Raw genomic sequence first — 26,795 nt, 5'->3', positions numbered from 1 at the left:
GCCTCTTGTGAGGCTATGCCAGTGCCTGGCAAACACCAATGTGGATGCTCACAGTCAGCTATTGGATGGAACACAGGGTCTCCAATGGAAGAGCTAGAGAAAGTACCCAAGGAGCTGAAGGGGGCTGCAACCCTGTAGGTGTAACAACAATATGAACTAACCAGTACCCCCTGAGCTAGAGTCTCTAGCTGCATATGTAGCAGAATATGTACTGATTGGCCCTCACTGGGAAGAGAGGCCCCTTGGTCTTGCAAACATTATATGACCCAGCACAAGGAAGGCCTGGGCTAAGTAGTGGGAGTGGGTGGGTATGGGAGCAGGGGTGGGGTGGGGGTAGGTATAGGGAACTTTTGGGATAGCATTTGAAATGTAAATAAAGAAAATAATAATAATAAAAAGATTAAAAAAGAAAAAAAAAAAAGGTAGTGGAGTGACCCTGTCCCTGTTAATTGTGAAAATAAAGATGCCAACAGCCAACATCTGGGCAGAAGAGGATGAGGTTTTGAGGTCTTGGGGTAGAGGGGACCATGAGGAGGAAAAGGAGGAAGAAGAAGCTACTATGGGATGAAAGGAGAGGATGCAGGACGGGAGAAGGGAGAGGTAGACTCAGGTTAAGAGAGGAGTGCATGGCCCTGAGGGCTGCTCAACTGGAACCAAGAGCAGCTCAGATGAAACATTGAGTACTAACTTGGGGTTATCAATAGGGAAATAGATTCTAACAATATGGTGGCTAGGCAGCTCTCCAGCTATTGTGCTGATTAAGGATTATTGTATAGATAAAGGCTGTTTTATTTTTGTTTTCGTTTTCGTTTTTGTTTTTTGTTTTAATTCAGGAACTCAGTGATCAAGGTGATGGAGAAGACCCTGGGCCAGGGATTTTTAGTTGTTATTACAACAAGGTGAGTTAAGGTAAGGTAAGAGATACGTGTGTCTACTTTATCTCTTCTTCATGTTGCTGTCCAGTTTGATCAGCACAATTCGGAGAAGATTCTTCTATGTGGTGTGTATTTCTGGACTCTGTCAGAGATTCAGTGACTGTGGCAACTATTGTCTATACCCTCAATACTATTCCGTTGATAACTGTGTCTGTATTTATGAGAGTACAGTGTTGCTTTTGTTACTCTAGCTCAGTAATTTAAATTTCAATGAAGACTATCAAAGGTATATTGATGGGCATTGCATAGCATATGAAGATTGATTTTGGTAGGATGGCTATTTTGAGAATTTCAATCCATCTAATTCATGAACCTTGGGCAACTTTGTATTGCTAACATCTTCTATTTTTATCTCCAGCCTCTTGACATTTTTATTGTACATGTATTTCACCTCCTAACTAGATTTATTCAAGAATTAGCTTTGAAGACTTTTGTGTGAAGGATTGCTTCCCTAGTTGATTTCTAAGTATGTTGTCTTCCTTAGCCACCAAAATAAGTGCAAACTTAAATTGCATTGAGATTATATCTTTCGCTAATCAGAGTGACCAAGATTAAAAAAAAAAAATACAACTAATGCTGGCATAAATGTGGAGAAAAAGAAGCACTGATTTACTTTTAGTGGGTATGCAAACTGAGCAGCAACTATGGAAATGAGTGTAGAGGTTCTTTAAAAATCTAGATTATAGGTCTACCATCTGATCCAATTATTTCACTCTCAGTCATTTCCCAAAGGACTAAATATATTCTATAGAAATACTCACTCATCCATGTTCTTTGCTGCTCTTCTTAGAATAGCAGAAAATATAAACAACAGGAATGTAAATGAATTGATGAATAGACAAGGAAATGTGATACATTCCCACAATATAATTATATTCTGCTATAGATAAAAATAAGATTATGAAATTTATAAGTAAATATTTGGAGCATAAAATAATCATTCTAAGAGTGGTATTTCAGCAAAGACAAATAGTACATATTATCTGTTGTATTTGGATGCTAGCTTTAAAACTTTGCATATGTGTGTTTAAACTGGCGTGTCCAAAAAATGTAAGGGTGAATTTCAAGGGAGTTTGGATATAATATAGTTGGTATGAAGAAGGAAAGAGGAATTATGGCATAACAGGGGTTAAACAGAATAAAGAATGGGAAAGCTGAGGAGAAGAATGAGTGTGTGGAGGGATAATTAGCAATATTGACCTTTGAAACTTCTATGTGAAATTCTACTACTCTAGAGTGTCTTTCTTCCTTTGTTTATTAATTTATTTATTCACTTTACATCCTGGTCCCTGCACCCCCTCCTCTCCTTCCAGCAACACCCTCACAAATGTTTACCCCCATTACACCTGCCTCTTCTCAGAGAAGAGAAGCCCCCTTGGGACTAAGCACACCCTCTCCCACTGAGGCCCAACCAGGCAGTCGAGCTAGGGGAGAGGGATCCAATGGCAGGCAATAGAGTTAGAGGCAGCCCCCATTCCAATTATTACAGGACCCACACAAAGACCCAGATTTACATGTACATATATAAATCGGAGTTAAATCAAGCTATTCGATAATAGGGAACAGTGCCCTTCCCATATACCACAGGCGATTAAATAAAAAGCTCAGCGCCAGGTACAGGATTAAAGCTGTTGGTCGGTGGGCGTCTCATAAACCCTCAGACAGTATGGGCTATTGCCATTGATCTTGGTTCCATTTTAGAACTCGGTGCTAAGATCCAACTGCTGAAGAAGCCAAACACTTGAGTCACACACAGGACGTAGAGAGTCAGAATTGCCCTAACCTGGAGCTGCATCCCTCTCTGGTGGCTCTATCAGTACTAGAAAGTTCTGTTTACATAATCATGGGGGGGTGCACAGTGATCTTGTTCAGATGTGAACAATGCAAGCTGCAGCAATGACCTGCTTGGTAAAGTCTGTCCATTAGTACAATAGTAGCATAGATGGTATAGGAATAGCCAACTGTTTCGTTGTTGCTGTTGTCTGTTGCTTTGTTGTTGTTGTTGTTGTTGTTGTTGTTGTTGTTTGTTTTGTTTTGTTTTAATTTTTGGTGTTTAAGATCTGCTTCACAAGATGAAAATCATATCTAATATTATTAACTGGACCCCAAACTGGTGACTGCTATATCATACAATTAAATAGAAATGTAATGTTTTTATTCTGTTAATATTTAAGAATTATTAAGCTGTCCCATGTGATATCTTTAAACATATATTAATGCATCTCTCACTTATCACTAGGGAAGGCCTTTACATCTTCTGGATTTCTATTTTAAGCCACCTTCCACTTGTCCCATCATAAAAGTTTACCTCTGTTTGTGTTCCATTGCACATTTCTGGATTGTGTCATAGGTACAGATATGGGACCACGAGGCTTTCCAGAATCAGGCTTTAAGGATACATAAATCCCAACACTTGTATAGGAGTAATGGCTTTAGGACCACATAGAGCAATATGTTGACTAGAATCTCCTGAATGACATCATTCTACCTAATGGAGATTTCTCATTTGTCCATTTACGCATTCATTTATATATTTATTATTTTAGTTTTGGTGTAGGATCTCATTTTGTAGTCTAGCATTTTCACATTTTTGTACTTTTGTGTTTAAATGTGCACGTCCCCTTCACAGTCTTAGCATATCAATGGCTAGGATCTGAGGGTTTTATTTACTTTATCCAGCTTCCCCATGGGAATTTCAATGAGTACACCAAAAGCACCTTAAATCGAGGCAAGGATACTAAACCTTTTTTCTCCATATTGACTATGTGGTGTCCCTGTTAGATAGGCTGTTGACTTATGTGAGGAGACATCCCTCAACTGGGAGATTCATTGCCAGAGTTAGCAGCCAACACTTGTAGAAACTGGGGTGGATATTTCAGTCACTAAGGACACATCTAGTGGCAGACTGTAGTCCCACTGAGCAAAGTCTAAGGACAGACAGTACCTCCAGAGCTTGACTGCCTGGCTACCTGCCAGTGGCCTCCCTTTTGTTATTCTCTGCTTCACCTATTTTAAAAGGGTCTCCTATGTTACCTTCTTCTGGTCACTTCCCTTGGTTCTCATTCATGCCTGTGTCATAACACAAGCACATTCATGGTTCACATATGCCTGTGTCATAACACATGCACAGTGTTGTTTTCTTTCCTTGTGTCACGGAAAGCCTTAGACCAAAAACTGTTTAAAGCTAGAGGCTGTGTTCTGTCTGCCATTTGAGGAGAGAGACTAGCTGATGAACACATGCTTCTGTCCTGCAGTGACATTTCTATCTACAGGATTGTAAGTTATGACCTTTTTGACATGACACTTGAATATGAAGTTATCTTTAATTTCTCTAAAGATGGAGATTAGTTGAGTCTTAGGGTTTCTATTCCTTCATAAATATGACCAAGAAGCAAGCTGGGGAGGAAAGGATTTATTCAGCTTATACTTCCACATTGCTGTTCATCACCAAAGGAAGTCAGGACTGGAACTCAAGGTCATGAAACAGGAGCTGATGCAGAAGCCATGGAGGGATGTTACTTACTGGCTTGATTCCCCTGGCTTGCTTAGCTTGCTTTTAAATAGAACCCAGGACCACCAGCCCAGGGATGGTACCACCCACAATGGGCCATCCCCTCTTGATCACTAATTGAGAAAATGCCTTACAGCTGGATCTCACGGAGGAATTTCCTCAAGGGAGGCTTCTTTCTCTGTGATAACTCCAGCTTGTTTCAACTTGACACACAAAACTAGCAAGTACAAGTATTATATTCTACCAAATCTAAACATCAAACTACCTAAATAATGAGATTTAAACATTAAGTTTCCTGAAAATTAGATAGTGATTAAAAAAAAAAAAAACCACAAAAAAGGCCCCAGGTATTTTCTGCTTTAACTCTAAACTATGCTATGGTTTCGCCTGTTAAGGTATTGTGAGTTGGATTGTGAAGGGAATCACAGATCTTTACTAGTAAAATATAATGCATTGTCACAAGAGGGCAGTCTTTTAACAGAGATTTCTTCACAACTGTAGGGCTTGATCAGGTTTCTGTTGCTCCTGCTTTGTTTTCTGTTTGAAATTTCCAGGTAGTTAATCTAAAACTAAATACTGACATGGCAATCCATGGTTTTTGAGCAAGTATTTGCTCTCTGCAAGCTTTTATCTTTATATCACTGCTAATCTAAATGATTTCGATACATAGGCTAAACCAGGGATGGAAGGTTTCAATCCTCTCCTTAGGTTGAAGTTTCAAAATGTCTTGGGAGAAAGGCATGCTCAGTACACTGAGTGTATCAAGGTACTCAGGTAAATATACTCACCTGTGAATGCATCTCAGCGCTACCTCCGATTCAAATCTAGCAGACACTACAGGGCGACCTAAGAGTTGTAATTCTGATTTTCAGCCTGTTAAGCATCATAGAATACAGCGCTTCCGAGACGTGGATTCAGAGTGTGAACAGCCACTTTGTACTGGTTATGATCCCTGAGACTTGCCAAGAACTCTCGGAAGCTTCTGGTCACTTCCTCAGCAACGACTGTACCTAGTCCAGCAGAGGCAGCAGTGCAGAAGTCCATCTCATGTCCAGAAGCAGTTTGAACTGGCAGTTTCTGAATTTGGAAACTGCAAGGCTGGTACCCAGCATTCTGTGGCACCAGGGGCCTCCCGGTGTGTTGCTGGCTGAGCTCAGGCAAGACCCAAATCCTTCTCACAGTTTACACGTTCATGTTCATTGCGTTGTCTAGTCTGCAGCTGGGTTCACCGGGAAGGTGATGTTGTTCGGGCTGATTTTAACCCGACGCAGACAAATCACCAATGTTTTTCTTTTGTTTTTCCAACAGGATCTCACATTGTAGTCCAGGCTAGTTTCCTAGCAGCCATCTTGTCTCTCTGTCCTTTCACTGTTCGTGGTTAGAATTATGAGCTGCCACAGACGGCTAGGCAGAAGGCAGGCAAGAGGGACTCCTCTCTGTCATTCCTGACAGATTTATCCTAGGTGTAATCCCGGGGCTAGCCTCTTTGCGTCTAGCCCTGTGATCTATCTCTATACAACTTTCAACTTTGAAATGACTTCAATCTGCTAGTAGGTAAGCGCCTCTTCCAGTTATTTTTTGTTTCTGACTTGGTGTTCTGGTAAAGGGTTTAAAATATCAGTTCTACTCACTGCAGCATTGCCCTCAATGTATTGCCTGAATCCTTCTTTTCAGAATCCTTCTTTTGGTTTCCTCTGAGTTTCAAGTCATAAACCCAACATTTTTTTCCAGATATTTGAGTTGCAAAGCCTACATCAAGATATTTTAGAAATCGGTACGAAGCTGCACTTTCCTTCGATTTTTCTCAGTTAGATAGATGAGAAAGAAAATAAAACTATAGAACAGAAACCAAGATAACATAGAAACTGATGCTGGATGACTGTCCTTGTTTCTCAGTGAGCCTGAGGGATGTTGAGAACAGTTATCTTTCAGCTAGGGAGTTGAAAAGAGTGCAGTTATAAAAATCAAAACTTTCGGATAAAAGAGGTTTCCATCACCAGGTTATAAAGAAGAAATGATTGACCTGATATAAGTATTCCGGTCAAAGGTAAAGACTAAGACACAGACTAAGACACAGTAGCATCATCAGAACCCTGTGGACTTATAACTATGAAGATGAGCATTGTAGACCTGGCATAACTGAAGAAGCCTCGGGATCGTGGGTGTAGATCAGAACTTTGTATGAACTAATAACCAAAGACAATAAGCTACCTGTCTTAGTCAGGGTTTCTATTCCTGCACAAACATCATAACCAAGAAACAAATTGGGGAGGAAAGGGTTTTTTCAGCTTACACATCCATTCTGCTGTTCATCACCAAAGGAAGTCAGGACTGGAACTCAAAGCAGGTCAGGAAGCAGGAGCTGATGCAGAGGTCATTGAGGGATGTTTCTTACTGGCTTGCTTCTTCTGGCTTGCTCAGCTTGCTTTCTTATACAACCCAAGACTACCAGCCCAGGGATGACACCACCCACAAGGGGACCTCCCCCCTTGATCACTAATTGAGAAAATGCCTTACAGCTGGATCTCATGGAGGCCTTTCCCCAACTGAAGCTCCTTTCTCTGTGATAACTCCAGCTTGTATCAAGTTGACACACAAAAACCAGCCAGTACACTACCTATATCTATCTTGTTTGTTGATACCAGTTGTGTAATTCCACCCGTTACAAATGTCTTGCTCAATAATCTGTCTTTCTCTCCTAGAATTTAGATTGATACTGGAAAAAAAAAAGAAGGAAAGAAATTGAATTGATAATGTACTGGCCATGTGTATTTTATATTATTTCTATATTATTTTCATTGTTTTTTTCAACTTGACACAAAATTGGGTCATCAGGGAAGAAGGCATCTCAAATGATGAAATTAGCTGTGGGCTGTGGAGTACCTTTCCTATTTGATGATTGATTTCGAGGGACTAGCCTACGTGGGTGGTTTGCTTTCTGGGCAGGTGATCTTGGGAGGTATAAGAGAGGCAGCTATATTCGAGTCTGGAGACCAAGCCAGAGACACAGTAGTCTGCATTCCTCCAAGGCCTGTTTCAGTTCCTGCACTCGTTTCCCTTCATGATTGGCCATGAGTTGCATGTTACTGTAAACTCTTTCCTGTCTAAGTTGCTTTTGGTCACCCGTCTTTATGGCAGCACTAAAAAGCAAATTGGACATCAATTGGTGTCTAATTAACAGCTCCTCTTGTCAGTTCTCAGCCTTGACACTAGAAAAGGAAAGTATGCTTTGCCTCTATCAACTTATCTAGTGATGAGAAACATCAGAGCCATCGAACAAGAAGCAAATATTTACCAAATTGTGTTCTTTGCTGCTAACATTGTTATCATAGAGATAGCTAATCTCCATGTAAGGTAGATTTGAATTTATTAAACTCTGAAAACCACATTTTACCTCCTGATGATAAAATCACAGTACTGATCATTTCTATTCTAAAACATAACCATTTCCATGTATTCTTTGAGCTTCATTAAATTGACTTTGTGCCAGGGGAGGATCCATTAAATTCCTCATCACTGCAAGATCTGAAGGCAGAAGGTTAAAACATAAATTAGTAGTAGACTCTGGAAAGTATGTCAGCATGATAGCATAAATTGGTACTGAAAGAAATAATTTAACACTGGTCACTGTGGGTAATTCTGAATTCAAACTAGAAAAATGAATTGATTAAAGCTCTAAGGGATAGCTGTTCATATTATATCTATAAATCTCACATATATATTTCTCTATATATAATAATATTGTATTCTGTACAATAATGTAAATCATGTATCACTAGCTACCATTTCAGGAATTGAAATTAATTTGAAAGTAATTACATAAAATTTTCAGTTTATGGCTGAGGGACTTTTAAATGTACAAAGTCAAAAAGAAATATTTTTGAACCAAGTTGAAAAATATCTATAGTTTCTAATAGTTGAGCAGTCCTTGCCTAAAAGTTTCTGTGACTATGTATTCTTATTCTGGTGGTGTAGTTACAGGCTTTGGTTTTAAGTGGAGGAAGTAGTTGGGAGTTTGTGACTTCATATAGACTAAGTACTGGGGCTGCATTCCCTTTAAGAACTGGATGAGTAAACCTCACCCTTAACATTTCAATAAGGGAAGGACAGCTGTAGCTGTTACTCAGTTGGTAGAGTTCTGGTCATTGTTGCTGTACCTCCAATACTAGCCCATTACAGAAAAGCATAATCATTGTTGCTTAGTCAAATGGGCAGCTTTCTTACACATAGCAGTTATAAATTAACTCTGTAGTCAAGATTGGCTTTCACATTAAAAAAAAAAAATTAAAATGTGAAGAAACTGAAAATGGGCCAAAATACTGAGAAAAGTTCAAATTAAAAACTCTAACTCAACCTGTTGTGAATTCACAATAAAATGTCAGGGTTGGAGTGTGGCTATTCATGTGAGTGACCCACCTGTAAGTGTGTGTTTTGATTACAAAGAGATCCATGGTTTAGAAATCACTAGATTGAATAATGAAAGGGGTAGGTGATGTAGTAATAAGCATTTTAGTTGCCTTATACCTTCCAGCTCCCAGTTCCCATTATTCATGTTAGAGTGGAGACCAGGAAAGGCTCTTGAAGCTGCTCTCTGTATTATTACCTTCACAGTTAGACAAAGCGAGCGATGATTGCGCTCATTCTAGTGCTTACCTCGTGTTCTCTAATTCTGTACCTTCCGGCCTCTAAAGCCAGGAAATGGTGCTCCCCATGGTGTGTAAGGCTTCCCACATCAATTAACTTAAGACAATGCCTGCATTAATTAGCCTTTCGGTCGCCTTGACACAAGCTAGGGTCACCTCGGAAGAGGGAAATTTGGCTGAGAAGATGTCTGTTTAAGCAAGCCGTAGGAAAATTTCTTTCTGGACAGGTTTTGCTAGGTTATCTAAGAAAGCAAGCTGAGTAAGCAGAAGCTAAGCTAGGATGTATCATTTCTTCCATGGCCTTTGCTTCAGTTCCTGGCCCCCCCAGCTTCTCACCTTGAGTTCCTGCCTTGATTTCCACTCCTGGTGGCCTGTGACTGGGACACTCAAGACAAATTAACTCTTTCAACTTCAAGTCTTTTTAGGCCAGAATGTTTCATATCCGTCTCAGGAAGTAAAAGGAGACAATCCTACAGGGGAACTCTCAGAGATCATTTCTAGTTCTCTTTATGTGGCATCTTCAACAAAGGATGCCGCGCAAACTAAGTAGGTACGTGCAGAAGGATGAAAACCAAGACTTCTCTCTCACCCTGCACAGAATTTTATCCAGACTGGGTCAAGGACCTAACCTAACACTTGATCCTGTGAATAGGATCGAAGAGGAAGTGGGGACTATGTTTGAACTCATTGGCACAGGAAAGGACTTTGTGAGAAGGACACAGGCTTTAAGTCCAAGAATTAGGGGCTGGGGAGTTGGCTCAGCGCCTATCATCACATGTTATTCTTGCAGACCACCCATGTCTGGTTCCCAGTAGCAGCATGGTGACTATAAACTGTGTGCAGCTCTAGTCTCAGGGGATCTGGTACTCACCCTCATGGGCATCGGTCATGCACACGGTATACATATATGCATGTAGGCTAAACCTCAATTAACATAAAAGAGCAAAATAAATATCAAAATAAACAAGAATTAACATTAATAAATGGGACCCCACGGCGCTATAAGTTTCTGTAAAACAAGAAACATCAGCACTTGAGTGAAGAGGCAGACGACAGAATGATAAAAACTACTTATTAGATGTACTTTTTTATTTTTAAAAAATTTAAATTTGTATTTTTGGACTCACTATTTTCCCTCCTATTATTGCCGTACCTCTCTCTTACTCTCAAATTCATGGCTTCTTTTTCCTTAATTGTTATTACACACAGAGATACACACAGACACACAGACCACACACACACACACACACACACACACACACACACACACACACGCATGCACATGCACCTTCGAATACAAATGCCTGAGTCCATTTCATGTTGCTTGATGAGTTTTTATGGCTGTCCCTCGCTGCTGGATAATCAACCAGGGTTCTTATTCCTGGGGAAGACTGGTTTTCCCTTCATCCAGGGTCACGGATTGATGATAGCTCTTCATAGAGATATAGCTCTTTGAGAGGTTTTCCCCATTTACATTAGCATGTCCACTAGAGTTGCATTACTCATGTCATGTTTAGGCAACAATTGTTGCGATTTCATAGTTAAAGCTTTCCTGTCATAATAGAACAGAGACTATCTTGCAGCAGACATCCTGGTGATATAGCTGTTACAGTCGTCTGCCCTGCTCTTTTGCAATGTTCCTTGAGGCTTATGTATAGAAGTTATGTAATGAATGTATCAGTTGGAACTGGGTACCCCCCATTCATTTGGTCTATGCCTTTTGACCAGCTATGGCTTTCTGCAGTCTCTGTTTGTTACAAAGTAAAGTTCCCTTGGTCAGGAATGTAGGCTGTACTTCTCTGTGGGTCTAAGAAGAAGTATTAGTAATGCAGTTAAAGATGACACTGGCTTGGAAAAGCGACAGTAGTAGGCTCTCCTCCAGGCTTTACGGTCTCATCTGCTAGGTTTAGGGAACCAGATATGGATTAATTACCTCATTTTGAGTGGACCTTAAATTCTGTTAGACAGTTATCGGTTACTGCCAAGGCCTGTTGCACTTTTGAGGACATCTTGCTACAATGGTCATTGCTTGGCTTTGTGGACATCACAGCTGGATAGGACTATGGATTGCTTTTCTCCATTGGCAACTTGCATAGCAACTTCCTGTACTGTGAAAGCTGGTTCCTGGGGCAGGGGGTGGATTTGAGGTCATCTTTAACAGGAATCCTTAAAGTCCAATATCTGGACATGGACATGTGGTGCTTTCTGAGATAGGTTCTTACCTTAAAATTCTGCAAGGAGACTAAAGGCAACACCAATCGACTATTGTTTTTGGGAGTTGCTTAGATGTCCCAGTCTCTCTCTCTCTCTCTCTCTCTCTCTCTCTCTCTCTCTCTCTCTCTCTCTCATTAGATATTTTCTTTATTTACATTTCAAATGTTATCCCCTTTCCTGGTCCCCCACTCCCCCCAAAAAACTGCCCTATCCCATGCCCCTGCCCCCTGCTCACCAATCCAGCCATTCCTGCTTCCCTGTCCTGGCATATCTCTTCTTAAATCAACCTAAGCAGAACACATTCATAGCATTTCCTCTGTGGAAGATTGTCCTGTGTTCTGTAGACAGTCATATCTTTATGTGGGAGGTTTTATCTTCATTTGTACTTAACAAACATTGTCACAGAAGTTATTTTTTATTCACGTCAAATACAGAAATATGTCTATTAAGACCTTTTAATTCATTGTATCTTTAGAAGTTGGTGATATTTATTTTAAAACACTAATATAGATATATTTTCATTAGTCTTTAGATAGTTCATTCCTCTTTTGCTGAAACTTGACTCTGAGATTTTAGCTGATACAATATAAGCCACGAAACTAAAAGCACTCCCCGAAACATTGGCTCATACTGATCTCTAATAGTGTGCCTCTCCTTGCCATTAACCTAATTCATCTGACAGTAATACATCTTCAGCAGTAGAGTAAGAAGAGGAATTTAGGGGAATGACACAGAAGAAGGAAATTCCCCCACTTAAAACTCTTCCCTGAGAGACTTATTCCAAAATATTTTAAATGTAAACATGGCAGTTTCTTCTTTCTAAAGCTTTTAGTCCTTTATTTATATTTTGCTGTTTCTTCTTCTCCTTCTCCTCTTCCTCTTCCTCCTCCTCCTCCTCTTCCTCCTCTTCCTCCTTCTTTCTTCTTCTTCCTCTTCCTTCTTCCCCTCCTCCTCCTCTTCCTCCTCCTCCTCTTCCTCCTTCTCCTTCATTATTACTATCTTTAATCATTTTTACAGTCCCATTGTTATCCCCCTCCTAGTCCACTTTCTCACAGTTCCTCATCCCATTCCTCCTCCCCCTGTCTCTAAGAGGGTGTCATCATCCCTGCCCCCATCCCGACAGACCTCCCCACTCCCTGGGGCCTCAAGTCTCTCAAAGGTTAGGTGCATCTTCATTCACTGAGGCCAGACCGGGCAGTCTTCTGCTATGTATGTATGGGGGGCCTTGGACTAGCTTGTGTGTGCTACCTAGTTGATGGTTCAATGTCTGGGAGATCTTGGGAATACAGGTTAGTTGAGATTGTTGGTCTTCCCATGTGCTCTTCCTCCTCCTCCTCAGCTTCTTCTAGCCTTTCTCTAATTCAACCACAGGGGTCCCTGGCTTCTGTCGATTGGTTGGGTATAAGTATCTATGTCTGTCTCAGTTAGCTGTTTGTTGGGCCTCTCAGAGGGCAGTCATACTAGGCTCCTGTCTATAATCACACCACACCATCAGTAATACTGTCAGGCCTTGGAGCCTCCCCTTGAGATGGATCCTAAGTTGAGTCAGTCACTGTACCTCCTTTCCCTTTGTCTCGTCTCCGTTTTTGTCCCTGCAGTTGTTTTTTTAGACAGGAACTATTCACATGACAGTTTCTTAAACTAGCAAGTTTAAGTAGTAGTAGTTCATGGAAATGAAGTATACATACTGCAAGATGGAAGGGTTCTGGAGACGGTTCTATAGTTTAATTTGCATATCAAACCCAGTGTCAATCTATATCTTTACTTATAATCTTGTATGAGGGTATTTTGAAACATTTGTTCATGTGTGTGCTTGTTACTATGTGCTTCTGTAGGGGTCAGAGGATGACTTACGGGAGTTGGTACTCTCTTCATTTGTGTCTGATGAATCGAACTCAGGTCACTGTATTTAGCAGGAAGCATCCTTCCTCACTGTGTCATCTTGCTCACCTTAAAGTAGGTTTTTAAAATGTTCTCTGTGTTAATACTCCATGAAAATTTTCTTGATATTGTAAGCAGCTCAACATTGAGCTTTAAAAAAAAAAAAGAGTGTACTTTCACTATCAAGTCTGTGTGAAATAAAAAGTAATTTCAAATGGTGGCAATGTTCTCACAGAAGCACTATGATCTGATTTCCCCATGGATATGTGGACTCTCGTCTGCAGGCGCAGTTTAGAGACTTCACATATTTCCAGATGGAGTTTACCTTAGGTTCTTGGCTCTACTCTGACTCACTCCCCATGTTTTGCACTTCCACTGGATTCTATCCCATTTCTCTCCATTCCTCAGATCAGTAGTTCTGTCTACTCAATCTCTGCTCTAATTTCTTGAGCTTGTAAGATGTCCTGTCTCATCTGAAGACTTCTCCTGTCTCCCAGAATGGAGTGTCATCAGGTGCAAAGCTACATCCAAACACTGAACCCAGTTCCAGAAGTTTCCTTCTGAGAAGTTTCTGTTATGCCTCAGACATTCTGACTTTCTGCCTTCTAACAGTTGCTGGTACTACTAAATGTAGTTTCTACTTTTTAATGAGCTCATGGTTTTTGCCTTTGAAATAAATGAATTTGGACTACTCTGTCAATTTATGATTGAAACCCTGTTTATAAAATTTAGAGAGAAAAATCTCTCTACATCTGGAGACATCCAAATTCTGAATGTGTGGGAAATATCTAGGACAAAGGAATGCATTCTTAATTTTCCTCAAAGCTAAGTATTCATGTAAAATGTTAGCTCAGCTACTCAGATGCTCCTACGCTTTTGGAAGAATAAAGGTTATCATAGGCATTGTAGGCAGATACCATTTTAGCTGATGGAAGTGGGAGAGATTAATCAATTTTGTCGGTAATTTCTGTTCTTTACACTGAGTAGACAGCTAAGTTCATAGTAGAAATGATTGCTATTCTAATTTTATCCTTTTCAAAACACTGTGAACTGCATTCATTTTTTCTGGTCTTCCTACCTATACAATGTACACTCTGTCATATATTATTTTGTTCCTCTTTTTAAAAAAAATCTGCCTTAACTTGGATTTTGGTGGTCAGAATTCTCACTTTTCTATGAAGAATGTTTGAACAAAAAATGACAGCAAAGAGAAAGACATGCAAAATATCTGCCATCTTGTAGCAAGCTGTATATTCATGCTTTGAACATTTAAAAAATATCTTTTCCAAAAAGTAGGCAATTCTATTATTTCTCTATAATCATGAGGCCACAGAACTAGATGGTACATTTGCCTGTTGAAGGATTTCCAGAAGCATATACAGCTTCATAACATAGAGGTCACTACTCAGACAATAGACAAAAGACTGAATGAGTTCTGTGCTGTATAGTGTGGCATTTATAAAGTAAGTGCTGGAGTCCTGGGAACTTGCTAATTAATATGGCTTTCATAGACATTTCATTAACCTAAATGGCTTAGGTGTCCTGTAGATAGACTGCATGTGTTCTCATCTTTAACCTTTCTGTAATGTTCCATAATTGCAGATTTCATTGATTTTTAATAGCAGAAGAAGAACAATGGTTTATAAAGTTATCATTTGTTTTTCACTAACAGCTAAAGTGATTTTTTTTTTTTTTTTTTTTTTTTTATTTCCCCTCCTGAGCTAACTATGTATTCCAGGTTAACAAAAATCCCGAATCACGTTGCCATTGGCTTGAGCTTTATAGTGATTTTAAACTTTTTCTCATCTATGATTAGCTATAGTGTGCTACTATGCTTCTATGTAGCTAATGGAATCTCCAAATACTCCTTGGGAGGTCACAAAGTACCTCCAGTAAGTGCTACAACTAATTTGTTTATCTGGAGTTTCCATCAAATGTTTTATTTTAACCCCAGAGAAGGACTGATGAAGCCTGGGAGCAAGGATGACCTGGTTAATGAGATTGCAAAGGTTCAAGGATACTATTAAGATTTTCTAATTATACTTTATCATCTGGTGCTATCACTGGACAGCTACTCTGAGGACTGCAAGCCTCAGTTTGTCACAACCATCCGTAACAAGATCTGACTCCCTCTTCTGGAGTGTCTGAAGACAGCTACAGTGTACTTACATATAATAAATAAATAAATCTTAAAAAAAAAAGAATATGAGTTATAATAGGATTTTTAAGAATTTAAGTCTTATTTTTGCTTATTAACAGGTCATGTTCTCAGAAACATCTGTTTGCCTATTTGGACATTATAGGACCATTAGAGGATGTATCCTAAATTCCCATGGCCTAGGCTACTACACATCCCAGCCTAGAATTGCTCATTTCTCATACATTAGAAAACCCATTTAGCATCCCTTCTGACAATAATAATTAACTACTTAACAGAATGTAAGCATTTATTTACCCAGTCATATTCCAGTATAGAAATGCTTCAGGAAAATTATGTTTAAATTGATATGGCATATGTTTGTAGAGTTCATATCTAGAACAGAGCTTGCAGAATGAAAGGTTGCTCTGGGTGAGTCAGAGAGGAGTGCAGGATGAATATAAGGTCTGGGGACACTACTGTCCCTGAGTATACTTTATAAATACCATGCACCCATAATATTGCTCATCCTGACTATACACTTCATAAATATTATTTCTTAGATTATGTTTTTATAATCAGTGTTTTACTCTCAATAATATATTGAGCTTAGATTATTCTGGTAGTTTTATTTAAAACACTTTTTAAATAATGTGAACTTTTGGTTGTTGTTTTAAAATGTGTGAATTATAATACCTATAAATCCAACATAAATCAGTATTAGCTTTAAACCTAACTTGGGTTAGAATGTTAACCAGTTTGGAATTTTTTTTTCTGAAAGGATTTAACATTTTGATTATTAAGACAACACAGGCATTAGCTCCTGCATTATAATGACTAAAATTTATCCATGGTACTTAATATTGATAATTAATCATTTTTCTCATGACCATTAAAAATGCTTTTCTCCAGTTCAGCTAATAGAAGAGTGTCAGGCTGTCACGTGGACAGCTTTCTGAAGTGCGTGAAGCATGAGACAGCATGCCCTCAGTACCTACTGTGACTTAATTATAAAATCTTTGGTTTTTCTCCACCTCAAAGCTCCAAAAAACAGAATAACATTTTTATGTAAAGTGTACTTTTGAAACCATTTACTCTAAGAACTCAACATTGATAGAAATTATAATAGAACATTGCATAACTTTTGACTCCAGTAATAACATTTAACCTAAGATACAAATGCTTTGTAGAATAGTAGAAAAGGTTTTCTTTCTATCTTATTATATTAGCTTTTTTTAAATATATGTTTTAAATGATGAAGCCACTGTGGAAAAGATTTCCTTTGTATTTAATTCTATAAGCTTTGTGTTACATGTTTGAAAAACTGAAGCCATAACAGATGTCAGCTAAGCTGCCCCCTATACACCCCCCCCCCCGGGGTTACAGTCAAATCAAAATCAATAAGAGATTTTACTTTGTGTCTTCACTTTGTCTCAAGGAAAATGTCTATAGTATAAAAGGAGTGAGACACCACCTCCCACAGCAGCCACATTTCTGCCAGATTGACTGAGAGTGGCCTGAGGCTGCTTTCCTGTAGCTTTTAGAAATGTCATATAAGTGGAATTAGCACATGCACAAAGAGTGAAACTTGGTATACTAAGTATAAACTAGGATATATAGTCATTCATTCTCATTATCAAGAAGATGACTCTATTCATAATTGGATGGACTGCATTGGTATACTTGTTTATACAAAGTCCACAGCCGTGTAACAATTTAACTAGATATTATGAATACTGTGATATCATTAGGTAAAAGAAAATAATTTTTTAGCTCTTTTCTAATCTCACAGCCTATTATCCTAGGGGGAGTCCATTGCTGACTGAAGCAGAGCTGTAGGGTGCATAGTATTTTATCATTCCCGTGTAACTGGATTATATACTATATAATGTGAAAAGTGTTCGTGGAAATGTGACTTGGTCTCGAGAGCATAATTATGTTTAAAGCACCTTAGGAAGAAGATGATTTTAAATTAATTACATAGAGGACCTATAAGTCCTATATGTATTGTCTAGTAGATGGGTTGATAGAAATATGTGTAGGAAGGAATCTGGCAGATACATTTTTCCTACATGGAATGTTTTCATCGTGATGGATTTCCAGGAATATGTAATGTTACAGGACATGATATATGACATCAATGCAGAACTGAGATGAGCACAAAAGATGAAAATCACAAACAGTACCAGGACCATACACAGAGATGCAGTTGTAAGAAAATTCCCCAATGGTAATATAAAACAACTTTGCTAGGCAGCATTTTTTGAATAGTACACAGAATTACAGATATACATACATTATAACAGTGAAAGAAGCAATTTTAAAATATGTTTGGAACTCATTAGTTGAGAGTTGATAAATTATTTGTATTTGTGGTAAAGCAATAAACTTGAGGTTCATAGACTTCCTAAGAAAAATATGAATATTTTAAAGATGTGAAATTGTTCAGAATGTAGCTTCAAACTGATATTTCCAGTTATTCGAATAAACATGGTTTCATTTTCAGTATGCTTTACATTAAATTGTTCTTGAAAAATTGTAAAATAAGTGCATACCATGCTAAAATATCAAGGGAAAGAATGAATTGGATTGCAAGAGTCAATATGTAGGCCAGAACAACTCATCTTTTTTTGATGAATGATTTTTTTTTTTTTTAGTTTCTCATTCATGTCTTTATTCATAGAGCAGTAGTCTGGGGACCTTTTTATGGAGACTCTCACCTATCAATGTAGCTGTGACATGCAGTTAATTAGGCCACTCTCAGACTAGATGATGAAGTTAGGACTGATTTCCTAGTTGTATACCCTAGAATAAAAATAAACTCTTAATTAAGGTCTTTAAAAAAGAGAGAGAGAGAATAATTAAAAATAAAATAGATTTTTAAATTTTACAAAATATGAACAATTGACCTCACAGTAACCTGAATCTCCTGATTATGGAATGTGATATTGTATAAATTCTAGAGCAAATGTGCTAAAAAAAAAAGTATAACTTTAAAATGTCTTTTCTTTTTGTTCCATGTTCAAGATTTTTTAAAATTTAATTTTACTTGCAATTCATTTTTTACGCTCCATGGCTCCATGTTCCATTCCCCACCCCTCCTTCCCACCATCCAACTGCTCCAAATCCCACATCTCCTCCCCACCACACCCCATCTCCGCATGGATGCCCCCACCTTCCACCCCATCTGACCTCTAAACTCCTTGGTACCTCTAGTCTCTTGAGGGATAGGTGCATCATCTCTGAATGAACATACACCTGGACGTCCTCTACTGTATGTGTGTTGGGGGTCTCATATCAATTGTTGTATGCTGTCTCTTTGGTGGTCCAGTGTTTGAAAGATCTCTGGAGCCAGATGAATTAAGACTGCTGGTCCTCTATAGAATTGCCCTTCTCCTCAAATTCTTTCAGCCTTCCCTAATTCAACAACAGGGGTCATCTGCTTCTTTCCATTGGATGGGTACAAATATCTGCATCTGACTCTTTCAGCTGCTTGTTAGGACTTTCAGAGGATGGTCATGATAGATCCCTTTTTGTGAGCACTCCATAGCCTCAGTAATAGTGTCAGGCCTTGAGACCTCCCCTTGTGCTGGATCCCACTTTGGGCATGTTGCTGGACCTTCTTTTTCTCAGGCTCGTCTCCATTTCCATCCCAGTAATTCTTTCAGACAGAAACAATTATGGCTCAGAGGTGTAGCTGAGGGATGGCAACCCCATCTCTCACTTTTTTATTTTATTTATTTTTATTTATTTTTATTAGATATTTTCTTTATTTACATTTCAAATGTTATCCCCTTTCCTAGTTTCCCCTCCGAAAATCCCCTATTTTTTCCTCCCTCACCTGCTCCCCAATATACCTACTCCAATTCCTGGCCTAGGCATTCCACTATACTGGGGCATAGAACCTTCACAGGACCAAGGGCCTCTCCTCCCACTGAGGACCGATTAGGTCATCTTCTGCTACATATGCAGCTAGAGCCACGAGTCCCTCCATGTGTTTTCTTTCATTGGTAGTTTAGCCCCAGGGAGCTCTGGGGTTGTTGGTTAGTTCATAATGTTGCTCTTCCTATGGGGCTACAAAACCCTTCAGTTCCTTGGGTATTTTTTCTAGCTCCTTCATTGGGGACCTTGTGCTCTGTGAGCCTCTACTTCTGTATTAGTCAGGTACTGGCAGAGGCTCTCAGGAGACAGCTATATCAGATTCCTGTCAGCAAGCTCTTGTTGGCATCTGCAATAGTGTCTGGGTTTGGTGGTTGTTTATGGGATGGATCCCCAGGTGGGGCAGTCTATGGATGGTCATTCCTTCATTCTCTGCTCTGAACTTTGTCTCTGTAATTCCTTCCATGGGTATTTTGTTCCCCCTTCTAAGAAGTATCAAACTGTCCAAACTTTGTTCTTCCTTCTCCTTGAGTTTCATGTGTTTTGCAAATTGTATCTTGGGTATTCTNAGCTNCTGGGCTAATATNCACTTATCAGTGANTGCATANCATGTGTGTTCTTTTGTGATTGGGTTACCTNACTCAGGATGATNTCNTCNAGNTCCATCCATNTGCCTAANAATTTCATGAATGCATTGTTTTTAATAGCTGGGTAGTACTCCATTGCATAAATGTACCACATTTTCTGTATTCATTCCTCTGTTTAGTGACATCTGGGTTCTTTCCAGTTCTTGCTATTATAAATAAGGCTGCTATGAACATAGTGGAACATGTGTCCTTATTACAAGTTGAAGCATCTTCTGGGTATATGCTCAGGGGTGGTATTGTTGGATCTTCAGGTATAACTATGTCCAATTTTCTGAGGAACCGCCAAACTGATTTCCAGAGTGGTTGTACCAGCTTGCAATCCCACCAGCAATGGAGGAATGTTACTCTTTCTCTACATCCTCGCCAGCAGGATGTTGTCACCTGAGTTTTTGATCTTCACCATTCTGACTGGTGTGAGGTGGAATCTCAGGGTTGTTTTGATTTGCATTTACCTGATGATTAAGGGTGTTGAACATTTTTTTAGGTGCTTCTCAGCCATTTGATATTCCTCAATTGAGAATTCTTTGTTTAGCTTTGTGCCCCATTTTTTAAATAGGGTTATTTGGTTTTCTGGAGTCTAACTTCTTGAGTTTTTTCTATATATATTGGATATTAGCCACCTATAAGATTTAGGATTGGTAAAGATCTTTTCCCAATCTGTTGGTGGCCTCTTTGTCTTATTGACAGTGTCCTTTGCCTTAGAGAAACTTTGAAATTTTATGAGGTCCCATTTGTCAATTCTTGATCTTACAGCATGAGCCATTGCTGTTTTGTTCAGGAAAATTTCCCCTGTGCCCATATCTTCAAGGCTCTTTCCCATTTTCTCCTCTATAAGTTTCAGTGTCTCTGGTTTTATGTGGAGTTCCTTGATGCACTTAGACTTGAGCTTTGTACAAGGAGATAAGAATGAATTAATTCACATTCTTCTACATTCTCACCAACAGTTGAGCCAGTACCATTTGTTGAAAATGCTGTCTTCTTTCCACTGGATGATTTTAGCTCCCTTGTCAAAGATCAAGTGGCCATAGGTTTGTGGGTTCATTTCTGGGTCTTCAATTCTATTCCATTGATCTACTTGACTGTTACTGTACCAGTACCATGCAGTTTTTATCACAATTGCTCTGTAGTACAGCTTGAGGTCAGGGATGGTGATTCTGCCAGAGGTTCTTTTATTGTTGAGAATAGTTTTTGCTATCCTAGGGGTTTTTTTTTGTTGTTGTTGTTATTCCAAATGAATTTGCAAATTGTTCTTTCTAACTCTGTGAAGAATTGAGTTGGAATTTGATGGGGANTGCATTGAATCTATAGATTGCCTTTGGTAGAATGGCCACTTTTACTGTGTTAATTCTTCCAATTCATGAGCACTGGAGATCTCTCCATTTTCTGAGATATTCTTCAATTTCTTTCTTGAGAGACTCAAAGTTATTGTCATACAAGTCTTTCACTTGTTTGGTAAGAGTTACCCCAAGATATTGTATATTATTTGTGGCTATTGGGAAGGGAGTTGCTTCCCTAATTTCTTTCTTAGCCTGTTAATCCTTTGTATAAAGGAAGGCTACTGATTTATTTGAGTTAATTTTATATCCAACAACTTTGCTGAAGTTGTTTATCAGCTGGAGATGTTCTCTGGTGGAATTTGGGGGGGTTGTTTATGTACACTATCATATCATCTGCAAATAGTGATAACTTTATTTCCTCTTTACCAATTTGTATCCCCTTGATTTCTTTTTGTTGTCTTATTGTTCTAGCTAACACTTTGAGTACTATATTGAATAGATATGGGGAGAGTGGGCATCCTTGTCTTTTCCCAGATTTCAGTGGGGTTGCTTCAAGCATGTCTCCATTTAATTTGATATTGGCTGTTGGCTTGGCATAAATTGCTTTTATTATGATTAGGTATGGGCCTTGATTTCCTGATCTCTCCAATACTTTTAACATGAAGTGTTGTGGTATTTTGTCAAATGCTTTTTCAGCATCTAAGTAGATGTCACGTGATTTTTTTTCTTTGAGTTTGTTTATATAGTGGATTACATTAATGGATTTTTATATATTAAACCAACCTTGCATCCCTGGGATGAAGTCTACTTGATCATGGTGAATGATGGTTTTGATGTGTTCTTGGATTCGGTTTGCAAGAATTTTATTGAGTATTTTTGCATTGATATTCATAAGCAAGATTGGTCGAAGTTCTCTTTTTTGGTTGGGTCCTTGTGTTGTATAGGTATCAGAGTAATTGTGGCTTTATAGAATGAGTTAGGTAGTATTCCTTCTGTTTCTATTTTATGGAATAATTTTTGGAAAATTGGTATCAGTTCTTCGAATGTCTGGTAGAATTCTGCACTAAATTCTTCAGGCCCTGTGCTTTTTTTGGTTGGGAGGTTTTTAATGACTTCTATTTCCTTGTGAGCTATGGGCCTGTTTAGATAGTTTACCTGCTTTTGATTTAACTTTGCTGTGTGGTATCTTTCTAGAAAACCATCCATTTCATCTAGATTTCCAGGTTTGTTGAGCATAGGCTTTTATCGAAGGATCTGATGATTTTTTTTTTTTTAATTTCCTCCATTTCTGTTGTTATGTCTCCCCTTTCATTTCTGATTTTATTAATTTTGGTACTGCCTCTTGGCCCTTTAATAAGTTTGGATAGGGGTTTATTTATCTTGTTCATTCTCTCAAAGAACGATCTTTTGGTTTTGCTGATTCTTTATATTTGTTTCTTTATTTATATTAGGTTGATTTAGGCCCTGAGTTTGACTATTTCCTGCCTTCCACTCCTCTTGGGTGAGTTTGCTTCTTTTTGTTCTAGAGTTCTTAGGTGTTCTGTGGGTTGGGGAGCAGGGTGGGTGGAGGGTATAGGGCACTTTCAGAGAGGAAACTAGGAAAGGAGATAGCATTTGAAACTTAAATGAAGAAAATATAATAATAATAATAATAATAATAATAATAATAATAATAATAATAATAATAAAAGATCTCTCCAATTTCTTTATCAGGGCACTTAGTGCTATGAACTTTCCTCTTAGCACTGCTTTCATTGTGCCCAATAAGTTTGGGTATGATGTGTCAATATTTTCATTAAATTCCAGGAAGTCTTTAATTTCTTTATTTCTTCCCTGACCAAGTTATCACTGAGTAAAGAGTTATTCAGTTTCCATGTGTTTGTTGTCTTTCTGTAGTTTTTGTTGTTATTAAAGACTAGCCTTTGGCCATGGTGATCTGATAGGATTCATGGTATTATTTCAATCTTTTTGTATGTATTGAGGGTTGTTGTGCTACCAATTATATGGTCAATTTTGGAGAAGGTACCATGAGGTGCTGAGAACAAGGTGTCTTCTTTTCTTTTAGGGTGAAATGTTCTGTAGATATCTGTTAAATCCATTTGGTTTATAACCTCTCTTAGTTTCACTGTATCTCTGTTTAGTTTCTGTTTCAATGATCTGTCCATTGGTGAGAGTGGGGTATTGAAATCTCCCACTATTATTGTACGGGGTTCAGTGTGTGTTTTGAGTTTTAGTAAAGTTTCTTTTATGAATTTGGGTGTTCTTGCATTTGGGGCAAAAATGTTCAGAACTGAGAGTTTCTCTTGGTGGATTTTTCCTCTTGATAAATGTGAAGTGTCCTTCTTCATCATGCTAGATAACTTTTGGTTGAAAGTCTATATTATTGGATATTAGGATGGTGAATCCTGCTTGTTTCCTTGGACCATTTGCTTGGAAGACTGTTTTCCATCCTTTTACTCTGATAGTGCTGTCATTGTTCTTGAGGTGTGTTTCTTGTATGCAGCAAATGCTGGATCTTATTTGTGTATCCAGTCTGTTAGCTTATGGCTTTTTGTAGGTGAGTTGAGTCCATTGACATTGAGAGATTTTAAAGAGAGATGACTGTTGGTTCCTGACATGTTTGTTTTTGTAGGTGGCTTTATGTGCTTGTGGCTCTGCTTTTGACTTTGTTGTGAGATGCTTAATGTCCTGTCCTTTCTTTGGTGCAGGTATCTTCCTTGTGTTGGAGTTTTCCTTCCAGGATCCTCTGTAAGTCTGGGTTGGTAGATAGTTACTGTTTGAATTTGGTTTTGTCCTGGAATATTTTGTTTTCTCCATATATGTTGATTGAGAGTTTTTCTGGGAATAGTAGCCTCGGCTGGCATTTGTGTTCTCTTAGAGTCTGCATGACCTCTGACCAAGCTCTTCTGGCTTTCACAGTCCTTGTTGAGAAGTCTGGTGTAATTCTGATAGGCCTACCTTTATATGTTACTTGGCCTTTTCCCCTTGCATCTTTTAATATTCTTTCTTTGCTCTGTGTATTTAGTATTTTGATAATTATATCATGAGAAGATTTTCTTTCCTGGTCCCATTTATTTGGTGTTCTATATGCTTCTTGTACCTTTATGTCCATCTCTTTCTTTAGGTTGGGGAAGTATTTTTCTATGATTTTGTTGAAGACATTTTCAGATCCTTTGAGCTAGGAATCTTCATCTCCTCTATTCCAATTATTCTTAGATTTGGTCTTTCCATTGTGTCCTGAATTTCCTGGATGCTTTATATTAGAATTTTTTATGTTTTGAATTTTCTTTGACAGTTGTATCAATCTCTTCTACCGTATCTTCTACACCTGAGATTTTCTTTTCTATCTCTTGTATTTTGTTGGTAATACATATATCTGTAATTCCTGACCTCTTTCCTAGGTTTTCCATTTCTAGGTTTCCTCCACTTATGTTTTCTTTATTGTTTCTACTTACACTTTTATATCCTGGATCACTTTATTCAATTCCTTCACCTGTTTGCCTGTGTTTTCCTGTATTTCTTTTAGTAAGTTATTGATATCCTCCTTAAAGGACTCTATTATCTTAATGTGATAGTATTTTAGGGCAGATTCCTGATTTTCAGGTGTGTTGGTATATTCAGGAATTGTTGTGGTGGAAGAACTGGGTTCTGATGCCCACATATTTTGGCTTCTGTTGCTTATGGTCTTGCACTTGCCTTTTGCCATCTGGATATCCCTGGTGTTTGTTGATCTGGGTGACTGTATGGAGTCTGCCTCTTTTGCCCCTGGATTGCTTCAGATCTCTTGTTAGGCTTGTGGCCCTGGCTGTAGCAGACCACCTGTGGGGCCTTCCAACTGGGAACTCTTCCCAGGGGCAGAGAAGCTGCTGATCTGTTGTCCTGGCCTCAGTAGATCTCCTGGGAGCCCTTCAGACTGTTGGGTCTTCAGTGGAGCAGTGAAGCTCTTGTCCAGCTGTCCCGAGTGCAGCCTATCCTCAACTGCTCTGAGTGCAATGTGTCCAACTGCTCTGAGTGCAGCAGGTCCTCTAGGATGGATTGGGATATGGGGTCTTCGCAGGAGCAGACCAACTATGGGTCTGCCCCAGCAGCAAGGACCAAAATGTCTTTTCTTAAATGTTCTTTAAATGCAAAATTGCAGATTATTATCTTTACTCTCGTAATCTGGAAATTTGCGTTTTCTTTTTGATATTGTAAAGGTCAAATATCATTTTTTTTCTATACTCAAATTTGCTACAGGTCCAACTGACAAATGTATATCGTAGCATTTCAGTTCAGATGGCTCTATAAGAGGATTTGAATAAATGCAAATTTGACAAATTGAGGAGAAAGTGATGTGAGATTTACTTATATGTGAAAAACAAGGGAAACAGACATGACACAGGAGATGTAGGACCCTGGGGGATGCACTTGGCAGGCAACACATAGGTCTTATACATGCTTGAATACAAAGGGGCTCTGCATGAAATTAGGGATATAGCTGGTGACAGGAACCAGTATGCAAGACCAGTGCTCCAAACGGAGCTAAGAAGCTACAATGAAAAAGGAAGGATGATAAGGAGAACATGGGATCATATTGACAAATGGAAAAATGGCTGCTGACCTAGAAAGAGAGACAGGCTTAAAGAGACAAGGCTAGATGTCTCACTATTCCAGAGAAAAGGTTGCTTTCCAATAAGATGTAGAGTGCTATAAACTGTAAATAGGCAGTTGTATTGTAAAGTGGTCTGAGAACTCATGAAAGGCATTATTTGTGTTAATGGTAAAATTCTCACTATGCTCTCAAAAATCTAAGTACTTAACATCTTCAACTTTACACATAACACTGCATAATTCCACTTTACGAGATGCTTAGTCATGGGGACAGGAGATAGGGAATACACTGGCAGTGAAAGACTGAAAGTCTTTGTTTAAGGGACACAGTTCTGTTTTTTAGGACAATACTGATTTTGGAAGTGAATGACAGAGATTGGTGTACAATATTATGGATATTTAATAATACTGAACAGTATATATAAGTGATTAAGATAATATTTTATGTTTATGTAATTAGCTGTAAAAAATTAAACAATTGTACCAAAGTAGATGGGTAACATCATTCAAGAATGGTCCACACATCCTCAGCTGTGGACACACACTTATACCCTGACTGGAGTTTAATGGTATTCACTGGCTGGGAAAATTGATCTCAATGGCCAATTCATATAGATGTACATCCGTCAGGCAATAATGATGCTATAGTCACCATGGTGATTTACTTTATACACACCTTGCGTTTATAACCCCCATGGACCCACTTAAAGACATTATTACTTAATACCATATTCCCTTATCACACTTGTCTCTCTTGTCTCTGCTGACTACAGAAAATGTCTCTCCCACAATGCTCTTCAATCATCTTCACTCCGCTGTCCAAACTTTTCTTAAGTCTCAGAGTCTCCAAGATAATATTCCAGACAAGCCTCATCAGCTTCCAGTTACTGATTCACCATGCCCTTAGAGACCTTCTTCCCCCTTCTCAATTTAACATAGCTTTCAAATACCTTTCCAGTAAAATGAAGCTGTTTATATGGTTTTATATTTCCTCCTGTAGCCTTGTGAGCATTTATCCACATTGACATTGATTTCCTTCTGGCTGTAAACTCATCAAGATGGAGAAAATGATACATGATGG

General features: G+C 38.6%; 1 protein-coding gene across 1 annotated transcript in view; it reads left to right on the top strand.

Annotated features, from left to right (window-relative positions):
• Lipi (lipase I) overlaps positions 1–5,460 on the top strand; it is a 51,784-nt gene extending 46,324 nt beyond the window's left edge. The window contains exons 11-12 of the mRNA XM_029544338.1: positions 834–899; positions 5,319–5,460. Of these exons, the coding sequence (XP_029400198.1) occupies positions 834–899; positions 5,319–5,460 (208 nt within the window). The remainder of the gene's footprint in view (positions 1–833; positions 900–5,318) is intronic.
• The last annotated feature ends 21,335 nt before the right edge of the window (positions 5,461–26,795 follow it).

This window comes from Mus pahari, chromosome 12, assembly GCF_900095145.1.
Source record: "Mus pahari chromosome 12, PAHARI_EIJ_v1.1, whole genome shotgun sequence".
Lineage (NCBI taxonomy): Eukaryota > Metazoa > Chordata > Mammalia > Rodentia > Muridae > Mus > Mus pahari.
This window is presented reverse-complemented; position numbering and strand designations above follow the sequence as displayed.